The 27,623-nt window shown below is 45.5% G+C and overlaps 1 protein-coding gene across 2 annotated transcripts in view; it reads right to left on the reverse strand.

The window, feature by feature from the left end:
• Positions 1 to 27,623, reverse strand: part of MCTP2 (multiple C2 and transmembrane domain containing 2) — a 192,783-nt gene that overhangs the window by 49,815 nt on the left and 115,345 nt on the right. For both annotated transcript variants that reach the window (XM_004593169.3, XM_058666591.1), the window contains 5 exons: positions 27,145 to 27,247; positions 25,752 to 25,854; positions 15,441 to 15,542; positions 14,318 to 14,392; positions 12,184 to 12,303 (listed from right to left, as the gene is read on the reverse strand). In XM_004593169.3, the coding sequence (XP_004593226.2) occupies positions 12,184 to 12,303; positions 14,318 to 14,392; positions 15,441 to 15,542; positions 25,752 to 25,854; positions 27,145 to 27,247 (503 nt within the window). The remainder of the gene's footprint in view (positions 1 to 12,183; positions 12,304 to 14,317; positions 14,393 to 15,440; positions 15,543 to 25,751; positions 25,855 to 27,144; positions 27,248 to 27,623) is intronic.

Here is a 27,623-nt window from a genome sequence, read left to right on the forward strand (position 1 = left end):
GAGTCCAGTTGCTTAATGCCGACTCAGGTGCCTTTGCTCAGGAATCTTCCAGTGTGAGGCACCACTGAGAGCAAAGAACCCTTCTTTAAGAAATGCTATCAAGAACACTTCCATAGATTCCGTTTAACTTGGTGCTTGTTTTAGACACACACACCCTCTGCTAAAAACAAACATGACGCAATATGTTGAAATCCTCCCTCCCCTTGGAAATGGTTTTTGAAGTTCTGGATTTATTTTAATCAGAAATAGTTCAACAGCTTCCTTGCTGTGTGCGACATTACCACCATTCAGCAGGACATGCAGATCACGGCCTTAGAGTATCTTCATCTCCCTTTCTCCTCTCTCCCTCTGTCTCCTTCCCTCCTTCACATCGTATTTTGCTCACCAAAATAAAAGTTCACTTGAAATCCCATCCACTATAAATTCATTTTTGGCATCCTCCATTTAAAACCTGTTGTATCGTGTAAATAAATGTGCTAAAAAAACCACATAACTGAAAATACAATGATCCCATTTAAACATGCTGTTGAATTTTAATGTTTTTTAATATTGGGCAAAAATAATATGCTGGATGGCAAGAACCGGAAATTAAATCTTCCTTGGCTATTTTGGGATATGATCCTTTTCAAAGCAGAGAAAGGAAAACATTTTAACAGGCTCTTAAAAAGCCAACAGGCAGATGTTCAGGTAAAACCAAAGCCAGGAGACTGTTTATTTTAATAAAGCCATTATATGCACAGCTCCAAATTAGGAGTGCCACCGAGCCCAGGGTATGTCTAAGCCATCACCACCTGTTGGCCCCAAAAAACCTATTAAAGTCACACATTCCAAGCCGGCCCCTTCTAACCAATAAAACACACAGCTTCATCGTGAGGTCTGAGCTGCTCAGAACAAATGTCCTTGCAACCTGAATTCTTAGCCTCACATTTCTGCCACGCTAGTGTTTTCACAAACTGACCACAGAAAAGTGGTAGATATGGGAGAGAGGAGAGAAAAGAGAGAAGATGGGCTTCATGCTGACAGCCATACCTCCTGCCCCTGCTGAGCTCCCTCCTGTCCGCCAACTCCCTGCCGTTCCTCTCCCGCCCTCTCCGGAACAGAAATGCATGGTACGTGTTCTGTGCAATAGAGTTCCAACTTTGCAAGTTGAGTGCAAGGGCAGAGAAGCCATTGCAAGTGTTTTAGTAATTAAATGAATATGCATAATGAACCATATGCCCAAAGGGCCTGTTCTTCACTTGGGCCAGATTTTTGTTTGAATTTTTAATTTTTATACACAGATGAAACATTCAGTGTAATCTACCAGCAGTGTGAGGTAGCATGCAGTGAGACTCACCCAAAAGGACTCAGGTGTGGGGCACTGGACAGGAAAGCCCTTTCCCAGCATGTTCAGGTGTGTTTCCCCTCCAGCAACCACCCCCCTCACCTGCTCAGTCTTCAAGAGATGCAGACAGTGAGTGGGCTGGCAGGTTTCCCCAGGATGGGAGAATGCATTGGCATCAGCCTGAAGTAGGAATCACTCATGGCATACACAAGGACCGCCCTAAAAAACCCCTTCCTCCACCAGACAATCACCAGCACTGGAAGCAAACACTTCTAGGTCTCTTCAGGGAGTTGCATAAACGTGACCCTGTGGCCACAAGCACAGTTAGCATCAGCGAGGTGACCTAAACTGGGATTCCTGCTTCCCAGGGAGGCTGCTGTGCAGAGTGTGCGGTGGGGAACGCTCTGGGTGCTGGGGAACTGGCATGCCTACTCCTGCAGTGGACTGGTCTGGAATGTTCAGCCCCTTCCCTATTCCCCAGCAAGCTGGGCAGGAGACAGCCAGGGCCTTCTAGGAAGCTCAGAACTACAGCTAAGGTAGCACGGGGGACAGTGTGGTTGGGCTGGAAAAGCAGCACCAGGTCACAGAAGAGCCGACCCCCAGAGTGAGCCTGGGTGTTGTCAAGGCCCCCTCCCAAGGAGGACAGTGTCCGCAAGGCTACAGGTGCCGAGGGTGGGTCTCAATTTGGATTGTAGAGGAGTACGTCTCACGGTCGGTTGGGAGCAGGAGAGGTGACAAAAAAAAAAATGCTAAAGTGAGCCTTCTCCACCTGTAACTCAAGAAAGGCAAACACAAGCTACATCGTGCCGAGAGACGCTTAAAAAGACAGCCCGATCCACAGGCCCGGTGAAGCCAGCATGGTCACATCAGCCTCACCTAGATACAAGGAATTATGGTTTCCCCCCGCGTAAACACCAGAAACAAGCAGAAGGCACAGCCTTCAGGAGCCTACAGCATGGGAGCTGTAAGTGATGTCTCCTCATTCAGAGTTTACGAATTTGACATTGGCTGGGTGACATAATCCACGGCTCTCAGCGCAAAGACAGATAAACTTCAACCACGAGCAGAAGACAAAAATTGACAAGGAGCCTCACCTTTCCCCACTGTTTAAATCCTTCAAGGAAGTGTCTGGGCAATTAGAGAGGGAGTGTAATCTTTGCGGAGTGCATTAAGTCCCTCAGACCTCCCAGACAATAGATCAGACCCCAGACACATAATGCTTCCCTAAGGCTTTTCAGCGTTGTGTTTGATCTCTGAGTCACTCCTGTGTGGAGCTGGAGGTGGCATCCACCTAGGAGGTATTATTCATGAGCACTGCCTCTGGTCTGAAAGCAGAGGTCTCCACAAACCTCAGCAGAAAGCCCTGTGTCGTTAACATGAATATGGGATCATTCCAGACCCTTGGAAAACATTCTTCTACATTTTTGTTAAGCTGCAAAATCTGTTGTATAAAAGTTGAGTGAGCCACATCAGTAGTTGTAGGTAATTTGGTACCCACAAAGCATGGCCCAAATCAACTCCCAAAACACACCACACTTTTTGTTAACAAACTGAACTTCACAATCCATTCAATGAGAAAAACACCATGTGTGATAAACAACATTATAATATGCAAAAGACAGGAAAGAGAGCCAACGAGTAAGAGCTGGGCACTGCAAGCTCTGACTTTTCAATCTCAGTTGGCCCATGGGCTGCTCTGCAGGACACACTAATCAGGCAATAACCTATTTCCTGCTGGACACATCCTGTTCCCACGGCTAATCTCACAGAGGAAGCTGGGCTTTCACCATTTATTATAAACATTTTCAAGAACTGCTTACCACGACGTATTTTTTAATGGATTAGATTTTGGTTGGCTGCTAACAGAGAACTGAATCTTGTCTATCTGAAGGCTGAAAAACAGGCATGCAGAGGGCTCCCCTGCCCTCCACTTTGCCCGCCCCTCAGGAGTGATGAGGAGAGCAGTGAGAGCAGAACACAGGAGGCCAGCAGGTGTCTCACCTCCACTCCCCATCGGCGATAAGGGTGGATCTGCACTACAAGGCCTGAGTGGACTTGAACTCGGCTGGAAGACTGAGCGAGAAGTTCAGCAGACAGAGAAGGAAATCCACACACTCTGCTCAAGACCATTGCAGTCGCTGGCTTGATGACACGCAACATCTAAAGCATCTGAACTAAAAGAATTACATTTTCTTAGATTCAACAGTTTCCCCTTGAAAACGTACAGTGCAAGAATTTTTTAAATGAGACTAAAAGAAAATGAGAGAGCTGGAAATTAAATTTTTGCTTAAGCAAATCGCTCTAGACTTGGCATTTTGAAACTCAAACTTTAAAAAAAGGCAAATGCATATGTGTGTGTGTGTGTGTGTGTGTGTGTGCAGGCATCGCCAAAAGCAGTTCAGAAACATTTGAACCTTAAGCAGCAGCAAGCAAGAACTCCCGTCTACTGAACGCTTTTACCTTGGTGGACCACTCCTAATGTTCCATATGAGATAAATAACAGAATTTTAATGTGTTATTGCATCCACAATGCACTCCCTAATGTTTTAAAAGAAACTGTTGACACTCTGTTTTATCTCTGGGGAAAAGAGCTTTCAAAGAATTAGTGATCCTGCTCCCAGGATCAGAACTACCTGAGAAATGAAGTTAAGGTAACGCTGCCATGGAAGGTGTAGTTTGTGTGCGGACACACACACACACACGCACACACACACTCACACTCACTCAGTTCTGCCCCAGCACCCTCGCAGCGAATCCGCTGAACTGAAAGCCGAAGCATTGCATTTAGCTGCAGGTTGAGAAAAGTAAAATATACTCAGAAAGGCCTGGAATAAAGTGACTACCTTCCAGATGAAAGCCATACCGACTCAGAAGCAGCCCAAATGTCAGCCCCTTTCGGTGCAAGGATCAACATGCTACAGAAAATATGAGAAAATGATCTCAAAGGCAAAACAAGCAAAGAAGCAAGATGAAAATGTAAGTTTTTACTGCTGTAATGACTTGTGCTTATAGATAATTGTATCAAGTTAAACAAATTGCTAAAATTAACATCCTTAAGAATTAGCCCGCACACACGTCAGCCCTGAGATTCAGCACCATTTATGAGTTTCCAGCGCCACCTGCAGGACTGTCTGCCCCAGCAAGGGCCAGCCTCACAGCCCTTTCTCCCCTTATTTTCACTTTCCCCCTTTCTTCTTTTCCCGGGAGAGAGCAGACACGTTGGAATGTCAAGAAATCAATCAGGTTTTTTTTTCTCTTTTGAAAAACCACGAAGTTTTAAAATTGTAGAGTCCACCCCGGGGATGTAAACTCACATCTGCCCAAGCGGCAGATAATACAGCCACGTCAGCTGAACTGACGGTTACACACTCGATGCATTTTCTTGTTTTCGTAAAACAGGATTTGGGGAGGAAGTCAGAAAAGCCAGGCTTCCTTTACAAAAAGGTGACCATGCCCATCGTTTCCAAAGAAAACGCCACTTGCTACAGAGCTGCACTCACTGCTTACACCAGAGCAGGAGATGGGCTACCGTCAACCAGCGCACACCTAGGACTCCGCTTCTCCCATCAGAACGAGACACCGTTTCATAAGACGTGGCATCATTGCCATTAGCTGTGTTTTTAAAATCACAAAACATAGGCCGTGGCTGTCCTTGTCCTGGCCATCTTCATTACACCTGTCATCACTCCTTGATGAGAGGCGGGATCTAAGAACAGGACCACAGGACACAAACAGAGCAGCTACACAGATGATGTCCCCACGCAGCACCTGGCCCATTCGGTGGGTGCTTTGCCCACGTCGAGGGCACTGATGTCCCCATGCGGCACCTGACCATTCGGTGGGTGCTTTGCCCACGTCGAGGGCACTGATGTCCCCACGCAGCACCTGGCCCATTCGGTGGGTGTTTTGCCCACGTCGAGGGCACTGATGTCCCCATGCAGCACCTGGCCTGCTCAGTGGCTGCTTCACCCACGTTGAGGGCACTGCACAGTGAACATGCAGATGCAACTCAGGTTCACCGACTAGAGCCGTAACTGCAGGTGCTGGTGACGCAGTCACAGTGTCCAGGTGCTGGGCTGAGACGTCTCTGCTGTTCCAGGCTGGAAGGGCTCAGGCAAGCACTTTCCTGAAGCACCTGTTTCTCTCCTTTAGGGAAACATGAAATCCACCCCCCCACACACACTGCATGCCCTCCTTGCCACACCAGAACGTGCTTTGGCTCCAGCACTTCTAAAAACTGAACTGCAACTGAAGCGGTCTTACTTCACTCCAGTTGGGCCCCTCTCTCTCTCTCTCTCTCTCTCTCTCTGTTTCAACAAAACAAGGTATCTTGGACAATGCATTGAAACAGAAGCTTTAAGGGGCTCAGGTATAAAAATAAAAGTGATTTTTAAAGGCCAAGAAACCAGATATAGGCTGAGAGACTGCAGGGCAGTAAAGCAGTAAACAGTCCTGGAACATGGATGAGCTGACCGCATGCTAACACTGGTGTTGATTCAGTTGTCTGATGTGCCTGCGTGTGCACGTGCGCGCACGCACAAATGAAATCTGGACCATCAGGCCAATGAAAACCCTCCTCCCACACGGCTCAGTTTTTAAAAGCTGATGACCCAAGCCCACAGTGAGGGGAACAGTAACAAAACCCACCTTCCTAAACCACTATAAATCAAAGGGCCAAAGGACAGCATACTGCTGGAAACCCCAACCAGACCACAAAGGAGGTTTCTCTCCATAAACATCAGATCAGGCAGCTAGAATGATTACTGGGCTCTCTTGTAACTGTCACCTGCGGTGGGTCTAATTACAGGCTACCCCAGCAAGCACGCCCACATCACACAGCAATCAAAGGGCCCTCTGCTTGCCAAGCTCAGCCAGACAATGGCGAGCACACGCCACCTGATGGGGAGCCCCAGAAGATCCGCCAGAGAGACTAATAAAAATGACAGCTCAGAAACAAACGACAATGCTCGGTGCTCGGACTGGGAAAAAAAGGCAATATCAAATTAGGCAGAAATCAGAGGGAAGAGCATGGCTCTTCAACAAGTCAAAAGCCGCACAGAACAGCGTCTGTTTTCACACACACAAGGTCTTCCATTCCTAGACACTGCCTTCTATTTTTGCATCATGCAAAAGGTTTGTCACACATCAAAACAGATGGAAAGGGAAGAAAAACATCATTTCGGTGAGAGCCAAAAATGAAGCCAGGTTGAGAGATGGGCCAGCTCTTCCAGGGCTCCTGTCTGGGCACGAGGCTCTGGGCATACCCCCTGGGTCAGCAGGCCAGGGGAAAGAAGAGGCAAGGCCATCTCATATTCATGATGAGGTTATGAGGTCCAGACATTATCCAGGTACTGGACCATCGGCAGAGTGGGAGCGAGAGGACAGCAACTTCTGGGAACAGTCGCTTGTTTCGGTTCCAGCATTCTTCCCAGGGACATGTGCCCACTACGCGTCCGACAGCACCGTTAGCAGTGCAGACTGACTGGGCCTTTGCCACTCCCAGTGCACAAGATGAACCCTTGTTAACAGAGCCAGTGCACTGAGCACATCATCCACATGACATTAACCTCAGGCCTTAATTCATGAAAAGGAGATGAATCCCACTTCCAACAGGTCAAGCATGAGCAGCCCTGGCAAGGCCCTGAAGGTGTAACTCTAGGCTGTGGTATCTGGCGGCTTCACACACGTATTCATCAACTCAGAAACAGATGTTTTCACATTTGAAGATTTGCTTTTCCAAGGAGCCATGTGAGTTGTGTGTGCACTTGCACGTGTGGGCAGGCAAGTGTGTGTGCTAGTGAGAGCGAGGCCTCCAAGCCAGAGGGCAGCGTCAGCCAGCGACAGGTGAAGCCTCACGTCGGTAGCTCATTTCAAGCTTTAGAACTACTTCCATGCTCATTACCTAACTTCATCCCAAAGAGTAAGTTTCTTATACGGCATTTATTAATACTCAAATGCCAGCATGGAGAAAGGAAGGCGTGGGAGGAGGGGTGGGCAGGTTAGAGGAAAAGGCGGAGAAGAGACAGACAACAGCAAAGAGGGCGGGCGCAGGAAGAGGCACCGAGCCTAAGCATGACGCCTGCACCTCCGCCTCAGCAGCTCCCACGGCAGCAGCTGCCCTGAGCATCGGGGCTGTGGACAGGGACAGAGGGGCGGGGGGCCTCGTCGGACGACGACACCCAGCACTACCCACACGACCTCCCGTGACTTTTATTCCTCTAAGAGTTAAGACCATGAAACCAGGTTCAGGTAAATAGGATGGCATCTCAGAGTGGAAGAACAAGGCTGATCTGAAGCAACGTGCAAAAGATTAGAAGCAGCTAACTAGGAAACTCAGAGCAGACTGGAAGCGTGTGTTTGCAGCCGTACCCCTCAGAGGCGCTGGCCGTGATGGGCCCGACGCAGGGATGCCACAGGAAGTGAGCCATTCCCCACAGTGCAACAGGGCCATGGGAATGTGCTGCATAGGATTCAAACAATACAGATCCACCATTCATGATTCCAACCTGGAATGCCCACCAATACCAAGGGATTTCATTCAGTGCTTTGAGTTTGTCTGAAAGTGCAATTCAATTACAAAGTTGAAAATATCAACATGAAAATATGCTAAAATAGTGAATAGTATGCTTTTACATCCTAGCTGATAATCTTTCTAATGCAATTACTGTAATTTTATTAAATGCATAATTAGTTAATGCCTGAGAAGCTGTCAATAGAAGGTACAATTATGCTGTTAAAATTATAATCACAAAGCACAGTGAGTGGTGGATTGTTTTTATGTAAAAAATATGCTGAAGAAAACTTTAAAATATTTTTGGAAGTATATGATGTAGTCTCCCAGGAAAATGAAGAAGTGATAAGTCACCTTATAAATGTTCAATAATAAAATGTCAACTATATGAAACATTTCACATAATAAATGGAAGCATTTTATATAAAACATGTCTATATTGTACATACATGTGTGTGTTTGAGGACATATTAAGCCTGTTTTAAAGACCCTCCCCTCCGTGTAAAGTGACTTATAGAGCCGGCATGTTCTTCAGCGTGGTGGAAACACTGCCAGTTGCTTGAGCTCCAGTGTATACACACCGAGCAGCGGCTGCAAACTCCGCTGTGCACACGCCATCAGGATCTGTGCTGGACGTGGAGACAGCTACTGAAAGAGCGGGACTGAGTGTGAGCAACTAATTGTGAGCATGCTGGTGATAGAACTTCAAGAAAAGGCAAACCTGTTACACACAGTCACACACTCATCTGAAACGTTAACACACATCCCAGCATTACGTGCCGAGGCAAATCTCAAAACGAGACTGCCATCATGGTATCTGTCATATGTACTTGTCATATGCCTGATGATTCGGGGGCCAGGAGAACCCATGAGCAGAAATAACCTGATCTCCCCACCCCTTTTCATTGTGCAAGCTGCGTGTGTGTGTGCACGCACACAGGTGTACACAGCTTAAATCCTAAGACTGCCACTGTTATGCACAATGTGTAATTATTTCACATTTCTTCATATTCCAGTGTTTCTAAAATCTCAGAATTGTAGGTGTATTGAACACAAGATCACACAAAGCAAATACAGAGTAGTGTTCACCTTCCTAAGGGCCAAGGCTGACTGGTGTCTGAAATCATTTATTATATTGCAAACTGTCAACCTGGAAGAATAAATACTCCATTTTACTAAAAAACAAAAATCCAGGAACTAAAGTCACAGATGTTAAAACCATAGCAATATGAAGATACCCACTGATATATGGTAGATTTAGATTAGTTTTTAACATCAAACGTCCAAGTAAAAATTTAATAAAAGAAGGAATCCATCAACGCCCCAGACTCGCAGCCTTTGATGTAGGAGGTGTGTGCCTGAAAGATGGCTGAAAAACAAACCCAGAGCAATGCAACGAGGCGAACGCTGCTATTTAAAACAACCTTCTGATGATCCCATTTGTCAAGAAAAGGCCATTTTATTATGGGTAAAATATTTTTTATAGCCCAGAGATATCTTTGGTCTCTTTATAGGCAATACTTGGATTCATAAAATATAAATGCATAACAGGAAAACAAAACTAAACCCACAATACAAGATCAGATCTAAATACAAACATGCAGAATTAGCTTTTCAAAACCACTTCATCTTCATTCTATTAATGTCTTTTCCCAGAGACCCACTAGAAATATGTACCTGTCTCATGATAGCTACTTTTTCAAACACATTTTAAAAGGAATATACAAATGTAGATAGCTGCTGTCTTTTGCCATTACTTATTTTTCAAAAACTTGAAGTTCTTAGAAAACCTGAGAAGTAAATATTTCTCCTTGATGTGCTGTGTGACATCAGAACCACCAGCTGTCCTTGCAGGGGCTCCTTTCAAACCCTGTGGCAAGCCTCTGCATGTCACCTGTCCTGATTTGGAAATGAGAAGCGGGTCTTCCAATGGAGTCTGGTTACTTAAAGACTGTGACCTGAAGAACTGGCTTAGGTCATCACCAGTTTGTCACACCTTGTATTGAGAAAGCAAGCAGACAGAGCAGAAACCCAGAGTCCAACTGATGGAAAAAGGAACAGGGGTCCATGCCGAGCAGGTCACAGAAGTCCAGCCACTGGGGACCACCACCACCGAGCTGGGCTGCACTGCCACCTGGCGTGAGGCAGAGGGTCAGCTGGGATCTGCCTGACAGTCTCCCTACCTCCTCTGGCTCAGGCCGCCTGCAGAGCTAACGCTGCTGCAGAAAGCCAACCCATACGGGAGTCCCCAGACTCAGGGCACAGCACCTCAGCCAGCAGTGGCTGACAGGTGTGCAATCCCCAAAAATGCCCCAAGACGGCTAAGGAGGACATGGGTAAGTCCATGAAAGTGAAGGACTTTCAGACAAAAACAAACACTTGGGTTACTCAGGCGTTGACAAAAGAACAGAAACTACAGAAGAGTAGGATCCAAAATGCATTCTTTGTCCTAAAAAAAAAAATCATTTTTCTTTAGTCACTTGCTTTAGCGGCAGAACTACTATCACAAATCAGATTGCTAATAGGAATGATTTTTAATACAATTACTGAACAACTTAGGAAAGACCAAGATCTACCAGGTAAGGGCCTCAGCATCTTTGAGATGTACCAGGCTGGGTAACATAGGTGTCACCGAGTTCCACCTTTATTAAACCAGCACTTTCCATCAGGATACAATAAGGACAAATGCACACAGCAATTATAGCTAGTGGGAAATGTGCTGTATACAGTGTCAGGTTTTCCAGTCCATTGGAGCCCTGAAAATCTGACTTTAGCAAAACAATGAGAAGACACAACTGAAATTTTCCTTGCATGTGGCTAGTGACTGACACTGTCAATCCTGAAGCTTGTATGTGCCAGCTTGGCATCGGGATTGGGTCCAAAGTAGCAGTGGAAGAGCCTCTCCACAAGCAATCCCAGCCCCCACCCAGGCTCCCTGCCCATATAGACGTGCCCTTGATTAGGCAACCTATCTCTATTCATTCCTTCTAATCTTTTTAGATCAGCCCAGCAGCACATTAATCATTGCTGTCGTACCCCAGCAAAATCCAGGGCAACAGATTTCTGTTTTTCTAAAAGCACAACACCAGAGATGCAACTTGAGAAGGAGGAAATCCTCTTCCCCTGCAGCGGCTGGCCAGGCAGCTGCCTGGAAGACGACACCAATTGTGTCCACTTCCCTCTCCTCCCAGAATGACACAGAACATTCCATGGAAGTTTTGAAAGGAAATTCAAGCGGGCAGCAGAGCCGGGGAGGCTGAAGAACCAAACGCATGAAGGCACTGTCAAGGGGGGATGTGAGAAAGCGAAGCGGACAGATAGAGAGCAAATCCTTTTATGAAGGCCAAATGTTCTAGCAACCTCACACAGCCTAAAATGCTCTTACAGATCAAACCTGCAGACAGCATAGGCCCTATATACCCTGAAGCAAGGGCAAAGTAAAATAAACCCAGCCAAACAAAATGCTCCCCAATGGCCAAGAAAATGTCTGTTAAGAAACCGATACACTTGACCCTGCATAAAAATGGTGGGAGTGACCTTGGACCAACAAGACTTTGGGCTAGCATCCGCAGTATGCTTTGTGCAGCTACAGTTGCGTAGGAGATGCCGCTGAGATACGTTGGCATCAACAAACACGAGAGCAAAGGAACGCATGCAGTGTGGAACCAGACTCTGCAGAGATGGTGCCGACGTGCGCTCTGACCACTCGTACTGCATGCTGGTCCCTACAGTGACCTCTGTGCGGTACAGACAGCAGTGGGACACCAACGAATGGACACGGCCGGCAAGGACAGGTCCCTTCACAAAGGAGGAAGGAAGCGAGATATACAACAGGAAGGCACTGTGCCCACCCTGAAGTCCTTCCCAGGTCCTTGGGCTCGCAGAGGGCTCAAGATCTCTGAGACCTGGGGACTTTATGTTGCATCTAAGAATAGGACAGTGTTATCCGAGAAAGAAGTGTCACATACTGAAGACAGTCATATGAGTCAAATGACAATACGTGGTAAGCATTTATATCCTAGAGGATTGATACTGCTGAGTGCTTTTAATATCGATGCTTGGAAATGATTTGTTTATAATTAGACCTATCAAGTAAGCATTTATACCCACATGACATGAGGATTATGGAAACATTTAGGGATTCATAATGTGTATCCCCTGGCTCCCTTAAACTAACCAAGAAGTGGCAGATAAGCAAAATTTGGGTAATTTAACAATTTTCAAGGGTAGAGTTGACTTTGTGTATCATCTCAGAAGGAAAACCATGAGGCACTCATATCTTCACATACTTTAGAGACAAATCGTGGAATTAGAAACCAATCGCACCAACGTTCAAAGGGAGGCTCACCACGAACGCCACTGCACTTCTCGCGGTGGATTCCCACTGGAAACAGCTCTTCAGGAACTGCACCGTGTTCCAGAGCACCACCGTGATCCTCCGCACCCGGTCCACATCCCGCGATAAGATCTGGAGTTGCAAACGAGAAAACAGGGAGTTGGCCAGAAAGGTCCCAAATATTCTCTGAAGGTCAGACCGCCTAATCATTCACCGTGCATTCTGTGCATCTGCCAATTAAAAAATAAAAAAGCAGAGGAAGCCTGGATGCTTCAAAATCAATTTTTAAAAATACTATTTATTGGGCCTGGCGCAATGGTTCAGTGGCTAAATACTCGCATGCACCACAATCCCATACCCAGCTCCTCCACTACCATCCAGCTCCCTGCTTGTGGCCTGGGAAAGCAGTAGAGCATGGCACAAGGCCTTGGGACCTGGAGCAAGCTCCTGGCTCCTGACTTTAGGTCAGCTTAGCTCCAGCTGTTGTAGCCTCTTGAGAAGTGAACCAGCAGACAGAAGATCTTTATCTCTCATTCTCTCTGTAAATGTGCTTTTCCAATAAAAATAAAATTAATCTTTGAAAAAAAAATACCATTTATCCACAGAGAATCCAATTCCTTTAATGCCTCACTTGATGAAGAAGAGTCTGTTTCAACAGCGTGTAGCACAAAACAAAGCTGAGCAAATGTAGAGTGCCCAGGCTTTTGGTGTGAGCGCATCTGTGCCTGCGGGGCTGTGCGGGCCAGGAGGGAGGGCAGTGAGCACTCCGCTGTTTAGTTTGGAAGTAAATGGATGGATTCACGGAAGAAACACAGACTCACCACAGCTTATGTAGCCCAGAGGTCTACAGAAAAACAAACACCATAGTTCTGGGAAAAGAATCCACTCATTCCACTTCCAGGTGACTATGGACAACTGTCTAAACCTCTCTTTTTAAAGTTAAGGTTGGTATCAGTTCTGCATGATCAGATTATAAATCAGAGGGTTTCAGACATCTCTGGGATGTGGCAAGTTCCAGTGTGTTTCACAAGCAAAGCTTACAGGATGCGAGCATTGGAGGAGCACAGGTGGGAGCGGTGTGTGGGGAGGACTGGGATAGCTCAGGACTCCAGCGTCACACGCCCTGCTGCTCTCAGGGCTCAGCATGGCCCCAGGGCGACGACACACTTTGCAGAGAAAAATGTCTTTCTGTGGGCAGATTCATTTCAAGCTGTTTGCAAAGCAGCTCCCCCCACATACCTCAACTCTGGTTTCAACTTTCAAGTAAACGGAGAAAGGCAACACCAATAATAAAAACCTAAATAGAGCTCTTTCTCGGGTTACCGAAAGAAAACCAGTACTGCACTCAGTGTCATGGTAGATCCAAGCTAAACACGTGGACGCTTCCCTTCAGTGGCCGTCGCTGGCCTTTCCCACGTGTGCCCAGCAGTTCACGGGAAACAAAAGGACAGCACAGTCACTTCATATTTAACTGCTTTATGTAATCCACAGCTGCTCACACCGAAGGAAGCGGGGGAAGCAATAAAGGTGTTGAAAAGGGGACACTGTGTTCTCTGTCACCCACTAAAGCAAGACAGAGTGAGAGCCTGAACCGTGTCTACAGAGGATGGGGAGGGCCCTGCACGGAAAGATCACTGACATAAGGTGTGGCTTCCCCTCTGAGCCTGCTCTGCACGTCCTGGTGAAGAGGGAACTTGGGGGATGGCAGAAAGAGCAGCCCAAGTTCCTCATGGGCTGAAATGCCACCATTCGGATGGTAGGCCCTGCCGTGGGTGGACCCTGTGAGAGGGCAGAGCTTAGCGGGCAGAATCCTCCCTGCACCTTCCAAGACCAGGGCTGCACCAGCTACTACTGAAGGAGAATCAGGCATGAAACCCTGCAGGAAGCTGAGGGGCCCTTGCTGCTCAGGACAGGATCGGGACACTGGAAGCCACCTGCTTCTGCTTCCCAAGGTTGACAGTTTTCAGTCTTCCCCTTGTAACTGGGGATGGCTGAAGTCCTTAGGTTTAGGAGAGCAGAGTGACAGGGAAGAAGAAACCGAGACGGGGAGAGGAAGGATGGAGAAGCCGAGGGAAGGAGGGAGAGAAGAAGCAAGGACTGAAAGTGCTCTGTGCTGAGTCACAAGCCAACGTGTGGCTCTACCTACCTTTTTGGACAGCTTGCGGCTGTCTTCCAGAAAGCGCTTCTCTTTGGGGGTGAAGGTCCTGAGACCTGCTTTCACCTAGAGAGACACGGCGGTTACTGGGCGGGATGTGCGTGGGCTTCACTCTGCCTCACTCTCACCTGAGTGGCAAAGTGCAAACTGAACCTGCTCCCAGAGAGATGGCGGATCACTGCCAAGGAGAGTCCCTGGCAGAACAGACTGGGCTTGGGGCAGCACCGTGGTGTGCGTGCTGGTTCGCAGAGGCCTGGGAACCACTCCACAGATCAAGCTCACCAACTCTCCCACCTCTGTCTGACTCCCCTGTAGCAGCAGGTGGGTATCAGTGTCGAGGCTATAAAAACCCCGTTCCACAGAGAATCTTATTTCTTTCCAATGAGCTGGGTAAGGAAGGACATGAGCCACAGTAGCAGTTTGACAGAGAATGAGCAAGCTTGGAGGGAAATGGGCAGTTGCTCAGCACAGCATGGTACAAATACTATCCCTCCAGATGAGGTGGATCATTGAAAACTTACTTAACTGAAATACTTTGTATTCACCCCTCTGCTCCTCCTTTACCCTAGTCAGATCTTGGAGATGAGTGCGTACCAGCAGAGAGCTTGACACATGGTGGGCCTGCACATTCGACTTCCAGGAAGGAAGGAAATGCGAAGACAAGGAAGGTACAACACACTGGCACACAATGCCTGCCCAACATTGTCAGAAAGCAGGAACACAATAGCAACGACACACATTGTTACCTGAGTCACAATGCAGATGATCTACAGGTCATATATTACACAGACTTAGATCTACAGGCTATCCAGCTACTATCTAGATATTAGTGTAATTTTCAATGTATAGATTAAATGAAGATTATGCCCCCCTTATTTTCATCTTTTTCCTTGACATTTAAAATAGAGCACAGCCATTTCTTGCAGCTCCCAGGATTAACACCCTTTGGAACTGGGACGCACAGAATCAATGTTACTCCGGAGATTCAGAACAGCTCCTCCTCCTCTCTGACTGCAAAGATCTGAAACATTGTACCCTGATTTGAGTCTTTCATGGCTAGTCAACTTTTATTGTACTTACAAAGATCTGGGAGGTCTGAACCTCTTGAACTTACCGGATTGTATATCAGGTCCAACTCTAGGTAAATAACTCCCTTGAAAGCTTGCTCTAAATCTTTGTTCTTCAGCACATAACAATTTGACTGTCCGTCTCTAATCTGTCACAAACAAAATATAAAATAGGCATCGGTGTAAACTTTCTGCATGATTGAAACTGAATAGTCAAAATGAACTGCAGCAAAGTTGAGAACATAGGATTACAGATGAAACAAATCTCCAGGAGTTACATCATTACAAATTAACTTTGGTAATAGGAAGATACGGGAAGAAGGCCCAGGTAGAAACTGGTCTGCGGAGAGGAAACCTTTCATGCAAGCCGTGAATAGACTACAGCACGGCCTTTGCCTCAGAAATCCTGGGGTTACACATTTTCATTGACTCCAAAATGATGAATATTCAAAAAAATTCCTGGCCCAGTATTCCTCAATTGTCAAGGTCATGGGAAAAGGAAAGACTGGGGGACTGTCATAAATCAGGACACTAAGGAGATAAGATGATTGAATGCAATGTGGTACCCTGGATTGGATCCTGGAAAAAAAAATGACTTTAGTGCAAAAATGGGTATCATGCAGATAAACAACCCAGTTTAGTTCATAGAAAGGTGCGAGGGTTGTTTGTTCTCAATTTTGACAAGTGCATCCTGGTAATGTGGGAAGATGACATCTGGGAGGACCGGGTGAGGGACTTATGGGAACTTCCTAAATCCTCTTTGCAACTTTTCTATAAAATTAAAACATGTTAAAGAAATGAATAGGAAAACCAGTATTAACCAAGTGGTTACAGTTTTTATTAGCCAGCAAACAATGCAAAATAGTAAGCCAGCCTAACACTGAGACTTAAAAAAAAAAAAATCAAAATGCAGAGATCAGTGACTGATCCTCAGAATAAACAAGATGGCTCAGCACACTCCTCAGGCCAGCGTGTCACCACAGCTGCTCAAACATGCCTGCCAGTGCACCCCCACATGTGAGGTGTCCATGAAAACACCTCAAGCATCATTCTGGCAACTCCCCGGCTAGGAAATGCATACCAGCTAGCTTGGTTGAATCATTTCTCTGCAGACTCCCTAGCAGCCATGCTTTCATTATTCACAGAAGTATTTGTATTGATTAAACTGCTGGCCCTTAAGAAGCATACCATTAGCTCTAAAAACCCAGAGTTACTGAAAGCTCTGGCTGGGACTGTAACAGTCAAAGTTTAAACAACGTAGGAAGTCTGAGGGCACAGCATCTGAGCCATCTTTTCACCCACTATGACTGTCTCCACCAGCCACAAACAGGGGTGGAAATGAGTTGAATAAGTCATGGGGGAAACAGCAATTCCACATTACAAGGGAGAGGCCCTCTTCCTTCCCCAGTCACCCCACCTCTCCTCACTGAATGGGCTGTCTGCTGAAAGACGGCTTTCCTGGCCAGTGGCTGGGGGAGGGGTCCTATAAAGACCCTGCTTCCTTCCTAAAGGGTGTCCAAACAGGATTCTGAGCGTCCGCTTTGATACACAGCCCCACTTCATAAACTGTGGGTGTTAAAGTTGAAAGAAATAAATACAGAAACAGCATGACCACTTGCCAAGTTGACTTGGGTCCAATTTAACTTTTGCTTGAGCCCACACAGTCACTGTGCTATTATCTTAAAATTTCCATGATTTCTCAAGTGCCAGGAAAGGGCAGGAGAAGAACAAGAAGTATCAGCATAACAATATGTTATAGCAAAAGAAGGGTTTTTATTATTATTATTCTTTTGTTTAGTAAATGACAGTTTCCTGTTACTCAATGTCCCTAGCATTGTGTCAGCAAAACCCTGAACCCACCTAGAAGCACTAAAGCAGGCATCAAAGCACGAGACATGATGAAAGCTATACATGTATCATAAAACATAGGAATTAAACTCTAAAAGTTGTAAAAAGGTTGAAGCTAGAAAAAAAATCCCTTTGAACTTTCACACACGTCAGAATCCCTTCCTCCGGACAGCAATTAGACAAAAATCTGGCTTATACTCTTCATAAACTTTTTTTTGACAATTTGTATTCATAAATATAATCTTGACATAATATTTAACTTTTTTCCCAAGTGATGAACTATATGTATTTTTGCAACTTCTATTTTTTATGTGTCAATATTATTTTGTAATTTTGCTTTCATTAATTTATAGATCTGAAATTTAATATGGCTTATGAAATTTCAAATGTGCATGAACTATAATTTATCAAGAATTCAACAGAATTGAACATTTTATTGACTCCACTGTTTTAGTCTATCTGCTTCCAGAAACATCTGACAAAACTTACCACAAAGAAAGCTGCTAAGTTCAATGGGAAAGTCTGCCCCTAATGACATGTGGGAGACTCTGTTTCATTCACATCTAAGGGGCACGCTGGCTTTAGCTTTGCAAGATAAACTCCTCCCATTGACATGTTACATCTTTGTGTTCCTGCCTTTTCATGGGCACGGTGCTGGGTATTGGGCACCGATAGGATGAGAGTATCTCAACAGAGCTGCAATGTACATTCAACCTAATTAGTAATACACACTTCCATAAGCCAGGAAAGCAAACACTGTCATGTGCTTTAGACTGTCACAAACAATTCATCATAAAGCTTTTATGAAGACCGTGATGACAATAAATTCCTGGCCGAGTTAGCCATCCCATGGAACAGAACAGGAAGCCTGTCTCCGACTACAGATTCGGGATTTGGGAGCCAAGGGAAAAGTTACTGAGAAGATATCTGGTTTTAAATTTTTAATCTGACCCACAATTGTCCTTACCTCATTCAACCCTCTTTTCATATGAAAGAATACTAAATCTGCTTAAATAAGTTTCAAGCTCAGTACACACAAAACTATCTTGCAAAGTGAGCTACATTCATTGTGTTAGAAAATTCTTCTACCTTTTCACTACAGCTGGGGCTGGTATGTAGCAACTGGAAACAGTGCTCATTTGGAACTTTCAGAAACAAGGACTGGTATCATACTTCAGCACATAAATCTGCGATGCCATGAGCAAACAACTAATTCAACAGTAAAGTTCATCAGAATCCATGAGGAGGAATAAATCCCTGAGGAAGGAAAGTACACATTTATGAACTAAATTGAGACTAGATTCCTGTTGACGGTGCCAGTCTTCAAGTTAGAAAACGGAAAATATGTGTTTGTAAAACTACATTGTTCTATACCTTACCTGACACCAATTCATGTTCTTACCCTCTCCACCCCATCTCTGCAGCCCCATGCCCTCTCAATCAGGCCTCGTTCCAAAATCTTGATGCATTGAACAAACAGCACAACAGATGAAGCTGTCCACTAGCTCACGGCTGGCCGCGTAAAGAAGCACAGCAGAGCCCTCAACCTCCTCTACCTAGACCACACTCCGCCACGGCAGACAAGCCGTCCACAGCAGAAGCAAACGCCACATTTGAATGTTGTAACAGCACAACGTTGGTGTACTCTGCAATTTTAGTTTCTCTCCGTAAAATGTGCACATGAACTTTTTCTACAGTTGAATGTGACTCTAATTTATAAAAAAAAAATCAGTTAATATTCATGCACATTAATTTCATTCTTAAAATTATCATTTTCTGAAAGTCAGAGAGAAAGAATCTCCCAACCAGCGGTTCCCTCCCCAAATGCCGACAGCAGCCAAAGATGAGCCAGTACAAAGCCAGGAGCCCAGAGCTCAGGATGAGCCTCCTACAACGATACCAAGACCCCGAGGATTTGAGTCATCACCGTCTGCTCTGATTCCACCTCAGCAGGACGCGCAAGCAGACACAGAGCCAAGATTGGAACCTGAGCAGTCACAGACGTGATGGGGCTGTTGATGTCTGACTCGCCTAAGCCAAAGCCTGCCCCAAGAGCTTTAATGACACTTCAATTCATAGGTAGCTAGCTGCCATTTTAATAATAACAATGTATGAGAAAATTTCAGTGGGTCTACTTGGGATTCTAAATGCAGGTGAACTGAGTCCAGGTTCGGGCTCTGTCTCAGACTGCTGGGGTAAGTTTGGATTAGTTGCCCATCTTCTAGGTTTTCCAGTTTCCTCCAACAAAGGTAAATAAACTCAGCACAAAACTTAGAGGATGCTGTGAAATGGCCAGCAAGGGCAGTGGCCATGACAGGTGCTTAGCAGTCGCATGTACATGTCTGTCTCCAGTCCTTATTTATATTCTTTTGAGACACTTGTCGTAACACTGAAAATCGAAACACGACATTCCCCTAGGTGATCATCAATTCACCAATATCGAGTGCAGCTCCACCTCATGAATAGTATGTAATTAACCAATCGTCTGCTGTACTTCATTAAGGATGTTTTCCGTTTTAACAACCAAACAGATGTCTGCGCACTCACGGTATAGCCTCATAGGTGAATTCCTAGAGGTAGAATTGCTGAGTCACAGGACACACCTTTTATACAGTGTCAGCAACTACAATCCATTTGCTTCCCTAAAATATATTCATCTAGATACCAGTTTCTGCAAATAAGCCCATTTTCCTGAACTTGAGCAACCACAGGCATTTTCTTTTAACAGACATAAATTTCACAGGAAGAAAATTCATAGGCTACTGTAATACGTACCTCATTAAATGGAGAGAGAATGAGCCTTTTTCCCATATGTTTATTAACAATAAACCATGGTCACACTGTGAAACCAGGCATACTTCAAGTCAATTCCCATGTCTGGCATTTAACATCTGTGTGCCCACAGCTATCACTGTATCCTTCTGAACCCCAGGCACTGTGCCAAACAGATACCTGGACTCTAAACGCTCAAAGACACCTGTTTATTAAAGTTTAATCCACTTTTATCAAAATGATTTCTACAAGGCTTATACTAACACACTCACCCCGCAATACTATGTGTCTGCCTTATCTCTACACTTAACAAGAAGTGTTTACCGTATTATTCACCTAATCACAGAAAATGAGTTTGCTGAAACGATTTACTAAAGCGGAGCAGGTGAGGCGCTGTCTTCATGCACTGCTCACCGTGGGCTGGACTCCAGCCCCAGCTCACACTTCCTCACTTCTCATCACATACCTGCAACGCAACCACCACCTTCATTTTTTCACCAAAGAAACATGACAGAAAGATTAAAGAACTTGTCAAAACCCACAGAGCCACTGCAGGGGAGAAGCCACGGTGCCAGCCCAGGGGTCAGAGGCCAATGGTCAGCTGCCTTCACTCCACCTCGGCCAGCAAACACCGCAGGAGCCAGGAGCACACCGACTCACTGTCAGGATTCCTGCTCTTGGTCAGCTTTTCCTTCAGGTTTACCGGCTTTTCAAATGGATTAGAACACTTACATACTAGTGATGTTATCGATTTATTTACAGGCCGCAAATATTTTCATACCAGTAACTCTTTTGTCCTAATTTAGGATAATATACTTTAACATGTATTAACCTAATCTCAGGTAATACATTCATACATTTCCCTTCTGTATGCTCCCCATTTAAATAGTGTAAAAATTGGCTGTTGAAGGCTTGAGAAATAAAACGTGTTACTATGTTGATTTGGGTCTGTTATTTTATTTTGGGGGAAGGGGAGTAGCAGGAAGAATACTTTAAGAACTTTCTCTGTCTTCCCATGATTCTTGTTGAACTAACGATTTAGTACCTGACATGCGAATCCTACTTTTAGTCATACCTTTCTGATGAGACGAAGAGCTCTCACACATGGTCTGTATGGAACGCATAGCACTCAGGTCCCCTCGGGTGCATCCAAAGCCCTGTCACTGCCCTTGTCTCTGGATCCCGCAGGGCGGGGCGGAGCAGGGCAGGGCGGGACAGGGCAGGGTGGGGCGGGGCGTGGCATGGCAGGGCAGGGCGGGACAGGGCAGGGCAGGGCTTAGCGGGGCATGGCGGGGAGGGGCTGTGCAGGGCAGGGTGTGGTGGGGCGGGGCAGGGCAGGGCAGGGCAGGGCAGGGCGTGGCGTGACGGGGCAGGGTGGGGCAGGGCAGGGCAGGGCAGGCAGGGCAGGGCAGGCAGGGCTGCTCCTCACAGCTGCCCTCCATCTCTCTTGCTCACCATTTCTTCGTTCTTACTAGATCATCCAGCTCTGTAAATGCTGTCCCACTGCACTTCGGGGGTGAGGACCCACTTAGATGGGTCACAGCCACTGGTCACCCCTCCCTGCCCTATTCTGCTGCTGTTTTTATTACCATTGATGCCTTTATAATTCCCTGACTTTAGATCCTTTTGTTGACATGTTGATTTTCTACTTAAATGATAGAAGCCACCCCAGGTAGGCAAGAATGTCCCCAGTCCTGGTCTTGGCTTTTCTCCATCATTTTCACAGAGAGCATCCAACGCTCAATCTTCCAGGTGTCTATGACTACAGCTTTGAAACCCGTATTAGTTATCTGCGACTGTTTTCCATCAAGCAGTTCTGTAGATCAAATGTCAGTTTTCATAGTATTCTTACCACTAAAATTCCTGTATTTCGGGGTTTCCTCACACCTTTTGGGCCCTCACCATGATCAATATTTGAGCGCGGTAACTGAACACTTGAACAGGATATTCTCTTTTTTTATGTGAATGTACACGCGCTCACACCTTAGACCGTTCTTACGCATTCAGGATCACAGTAGCATGCCTAGAAATCACCAATACACAATTTGCTAAAAATGATCATTATAGAATCTCATGCCCAGAAATTCAGTAGCCATGGCTAAGCTCACAGAGACTTCCCTGCTGGCAACATTTCCTGGAGACAGGAACTGCAAGGATCTCCACATTAAAGCCTTAGTTTGCTTCTGGCATTTTATTATGTGAATACGGATTAAATACAATCACTTTGTGATTTGAGATTCGTAACTTTCCTTATGTCGTCACATACGTTTGTTTTTCAGGAAAGTATTGCATAGCTTCATACTTGCATAATCTTATTAATAGCTGAATCTTTTATTTTACTCCCACAAGAACCTTCTGCAACATTTTATTGACTCACTGTAGGTCTGTATGCTGCTCCACTATCCATTCATTCATGCCCCACCAGGCTTCAATTACTCAAAGAAGCAGAAATAAGAGGCATTTCCATTTAATAGAAAAGTTGAACCTATTTCTCCTCTACCACCACATGTGAGATGGTCAGTCTTGTACTTCCTCCTGCTATGAACCTTAGGGGGAGAGGAAATGTGCTGTGTGCTCTGGAAAATATTCTGCCAGTTACTCCCTCCCTCCCCACTGTCCTGCCTTCACTGCAAGGTGACCACACAGGATTCCCTGACCAAATCTATTCTGTTTTCTGGAAAAAAAAATAAGACATCTTGGTAGACTATACTCGATTTCCATTAGTTTAAATGAAAAGTTAAATATCTTAATGATCAAATTTCAACACTAACCTAAAACAGTAAGATTGTGCGAGTCCACAGCAATGCACAAACCCAACAGAGGTGATATTTGGGCAAACTGATACTTATTGATATTTACTAGGTGCAAGCAATTACAGAAAATTTGTCCAATTAAGTTAGTTAGCCAGTGCTACTCTGGCTGCAGCAGAAATCCAGAGAATATGGGAGAGAGGGAATCCACAACAGTACAAGGCAAGCAGATTTAACTGTCCATGTTGGTTTGACTTCCTCAAGAGAACCATTGTTTCAAAATGCAGGTCTTGGGGCAAGGGTTTTGCTAGTGATGAAAATGCCCACATTCTGCATCTGAATGCCTGGGTTCAATACCTGCCTCAGGCTCTCTGACAATGTCCACTCTGGGAGTCATGGAGAAGGACTCAGACAGTTACATCCTTGTCACCCATACGGGAGCCCTGAATTGTACTACTAACGCCATACTGCAGCTCCAGCTGGGGGTCGCTGTGGGCAGTGAGTGAGTGAGCTAGTGCATATAAGATGTGTGAATCTGTCATAGAAACACTTAAAAACACTTGTATATCCATGTCATGTGGGGTGTCTTTTCATTTAGAGAGTTACTGGCACCCAACACCAGTAACTACCACACAGATCACTGAAGGATCCAATCAGTCTGCCAATACATTGTTCAGATTAATTCAGAAATGAATCAGAATTTGGCAGCTGCAGTCAATAGTAGGAGCTGAAGCAACTTACTCAAACCATTTGCAGGCTCCAGTGTCCCTAAAGGGAAATGCAGCCCAGGACACGCTGCTTTGGCAAGTAGAGAGCTTTCATTTTAGGGATAATTTCTGGATGAAGCACAGTCGTCTCATGTGTTAGAAACAAACAGAACAGGGAAGCAAATCAGCACTCTCTGACTTGCAGCCTCCTGGAGCTCCTCAGCGACCACTGGGACCCTTTAAGAACAGAGCCAGTCTTCCAAACTGCCTTCATTTCAAGTTCTGCCAAGGTCCTCTCCTGCCATGCTTTATCCCTGGGCCCCTTCTTGTCCTGCACCCTGATACTCTCCATCTGGCTCACCCACCTTGGCCACCCAGCAATATCTCTGGAATCTGAATGTCAAGGTCCTGCCTCCGAGAATGGGAACATGAAAGTCCCCTGCAAGAAGATTACAAAGTTACCCACACAGCTCACTGGCTGCCAAACATACAGAAGAGCGCCCCTTCCACACAACACCCACTCTTAGCTCTCCTTCCTTGGACTGACTCTTCAAGGACATATATGCTGCGTTGCTTTGCTTTATTATGCTTCTGTATTGTTTTCTACAGACATAACACACACACTGAGTGAGGAGAGAATTTCCTTGTAGTCATGTAAGAACAGCAACCCCCAGGAGAATCAGGCATCAGGGGGACATTTGACAAAGAAGCAAGTGTCAAAACAATGTTTGAGATCCTGGGAAGCTCATTACCAGCCTGAGAAAAGTTGGGTGGGGACTGCTTGCACTCAACTAGGATTTCCACAAAACAGCCTACCTTGTACTTCGAGGACCATGATTTTGTAAGACACATTGGTGCAGGGCAACGGCTCTCCAGTGCGTATGATTCCCACCTCCTTGGGGGACTTGTGGCCAAATCTGAAGCCATCTCTGAGTGTCAACTCTTGCTCTTACAGAAGATCATACACAGAGAGATGCTCAGAAAAGTCAAGTAAAGGCCAGCAGCTGGAATAAACTAGATTAGCAACAATGTATATAGAAATATGAGCAGAAAGACTCCAGATGAAGGAGGAAAAAGAGAAAGGGGAAGCTGATTTTGAAAGGGAGCCCCTGGCATCTGTCCCACTGGCCGTCTCGGAGAGTGTGGCCCACACTCTTGTTACATGTATTCTTACAGGAATAACTGACAGAGTTGTAATAAAATGGGAGGGAGAACTCCCAAATTACCACCTCCTCACTGCATGATGCGCCGCCTGCCACCGCTGGCTCTGAGCATTTGGCAAGAGCCGGCTGCAGCAGGCAGCAGATGCTCCAAGCAGGCTCTTCAAGTTACATCAGGGATATGAGAACTTGGGGAGAAATTAACCAAGCGATCAAACAGAGAAGAAGAGATATTAAGAGGCATGGCGTTCCCCTCTCTGTACACATCCTATAAGCTAGACTAATCTCCTGCTTAAATTACAGAGTGCTCCATCCACAAACACATAAAAACAGCCCTGGAAAAAGAAGTCTTTAGGAAGAAATAAAGTCATACCAGCTAATAAAACCATAAGGACTCTACAACAAATTGTGTTAGTAGCTGGGTATAAACCTAGTGGCCGCCTTTGCCAACAGTCCAATTGATAAACACATTAACGTCCAATTAATTTGCTCCCCAGCTCTGCTCCACTGCCGACACAAGATACCCTTAGAGGCTTCTCCTCTGAATTCCACAAATAGCATCTCATCCGGCTCTGTGTCTGAGCTGACCCTGGCCCGTAGATAGAAAAACTACTCTTCCTTCCCCAGCCAAGGCTCTCTCTCTACTTTGTTCGACAAAGCACTTTTGGAGACAGGAAGCGAGGAATGCTACAGAAAAGACAAACAGTACTGGGGTGATGACAGTCTTTAGCAGAACTGAGAAAACATGCAGTTGCTGGCAACTATCCCTGGAAGAAATGTACAGCCAGGAGGTACACAGGAACACACGTCTTTTCCAGGCACACACCTCTAATCCTTGAAACAAGTCAAAAACACCCTTCTTCAGGGTGGAAGGCTGAAGGTGTTGTGGTTTGGCTATCTGAATAATTTAGGAATGATACAGAAAGACCATCATGCTATTTTAATCAGAAACCATGGAAAACACAGAATAAAAAATAAATGAAAAACAAAACAGTAATTTCCTACTATTGCCAGGAAGTTCTTCCCTCCAGACTAATAAAGGATGCAGCGACCACAGAGCATAGAGACTCCTTAACCATGAAATGTGACTCACAGATTGTTTATTAACCAAGGAAACTTACAGATAGCAAGGGAATGGCAACTTTTCCAAGAAAGTCCGGGGGTTTATCTCCGTCTTCATCCAGCACTGTCACTTCCAAAACATCATGGATATCTTTAATGGGACTGAAATAAGAAACACCATGGATCACACACAAAAACACACAAGTGAAGTCTGTTCCATGAAAGTCTGAAAACACTGTTTCACTAATTAAGTCTGTATGTCCTTGGAGTATAAAACTACCATTTAATTAAACCCTAAAAATTAAATCAAACTGACTGTATTCCCAAACCTTCCATCACACACAATTCAGACACCCACAGACAAAAAAGTCAACTTTTTCATGCTGACATTTTCCGTAAATACACATGCTCCAGAGTAGAACTGTTAAAGAAACAGAATCAAGACAGAAAATAGGGCAAAGAGCAAGATGGAAATGCAGTGATCTCAAAGTCATTTCCAAGTGAGAGACGTAAAGGAAAAAACATTGCTTTCTGTAGCTTGATAAAGAATTACCTCTAAAAATGAGAAGAGGTAAAAATTCACAACTTGTTGAAATGCCTCAAAGTCTTTACTTTTTGAAACTGAAAATACTAAAATTCCCATGCATGCTTAGAAACTTCTAATATTGATTAGAATGAGAGAGTCTCACATGTGCTGGCTGGCACAGCTGTTTAGCACAGGGAAGCTGTTCCTCTCAGAGCTTTGGAAGGTGCCCTGTATCCATCAGTTCCATGTGTAAGTGCAGATAACATCTATTCTGCTTTGCAGGAGCCAGTGGCAGGTGGGGGAGGGCACCATCCCAACCAAAGCCATGAAGGGACTTCCTACCATGGTCAGGTGCTTTGAACTCTAAAGCAAATTAGGAGACAAACATACGGCCAGCCTCCTAACTCCGAGTTTCCTAAACTAGGCAGAGCATTGAGGACATGTTGAGCGACCCAAATGCACTACAAGACAATGAACTTTTGGGTGTCATACAGGATTCCACAGGTAATCAGATTTTTCCAAAAACCTTGGCAGAATGCAAGCTTGTGGGTGTTAAAACAGTATTACCACTTCTAAGCTCCCTAAATCTAAGGCAGGCCTCCCGCTGTGACACACTTTAACCCAGGAGTGAAGGAGTCTAAATAGATGGTCACACACATTAATTTAGTCTCTGTGAGTTCCATTTTACAAAAGCCTCCTGCCAGACTCCCTTGCAGCTCCAGTGACTTTCTCTATTATTAACACTACTCTATAAAAGGAACAGATAAAAGGTTTTCAGGAGGGAAAAAGACAATAAAATGCACTCTTGGCACATAAACACAGACAGAGAGATCCACTCCAGAGGCCCAGGCTGCCCCACACTTGTCAGGTGTAATTGCTCTCGGACTCAGAACTGCTCCTCCGTAGGCTGGGGCTACCGTACTTACAACGTGAAAACTTTGTTCCACTCGGGGTTGAGGTTTTTGTAAACGGTGTGTGTCTGAAGCCGGTCGTTGCCTAACTCCAGCAAGCAGAAAGGGTCGCTCTTTCCTGGAAAGAGAACATAGATGTGAGTGAAATGCCAGTGAATCTCACAAAGGAACAAAGGCAAACTGAACAAAAGTTGTGCACTTCTGTAGCAATGACATGGTGCTGGCTGCAAGTGGAGAAGTGGGACTTAACTCCCCGTGTACTCTGTGGAGCCCTGGCTGGGAACAGGAGTGGCCAGAGCCTGCCAGTCCTAGTGCCTCTGCAGACTCAACAGGTGCAACCTGATGCATAACAAAGATACCACTTTGGAAGGCACCATCCATGTTGGGCATCCACTTGCCAAGTGGGAGAGTCAGCTTCTTCGTTTTATTTACAGATGAAGCCCAGCTCTCTAAGTCAAGGTGGACAATCACTCTTCTCCCACTGGGAAAACTTC

This window comes from Ochotona princeps, chromosome 6, assembly GCF_030435755.1.
Source record: "Ochotona princeps isolate mOchPri1 chromosome 6, mOchPri1.hap1, whole genome shotgun sequence".
Lineage (NCBI taxonomy): Eukaryota > Metazoa > Chordata > Mammalia > Lagomorpha > Ochotonidae > Ochotona > Ochotona princeps.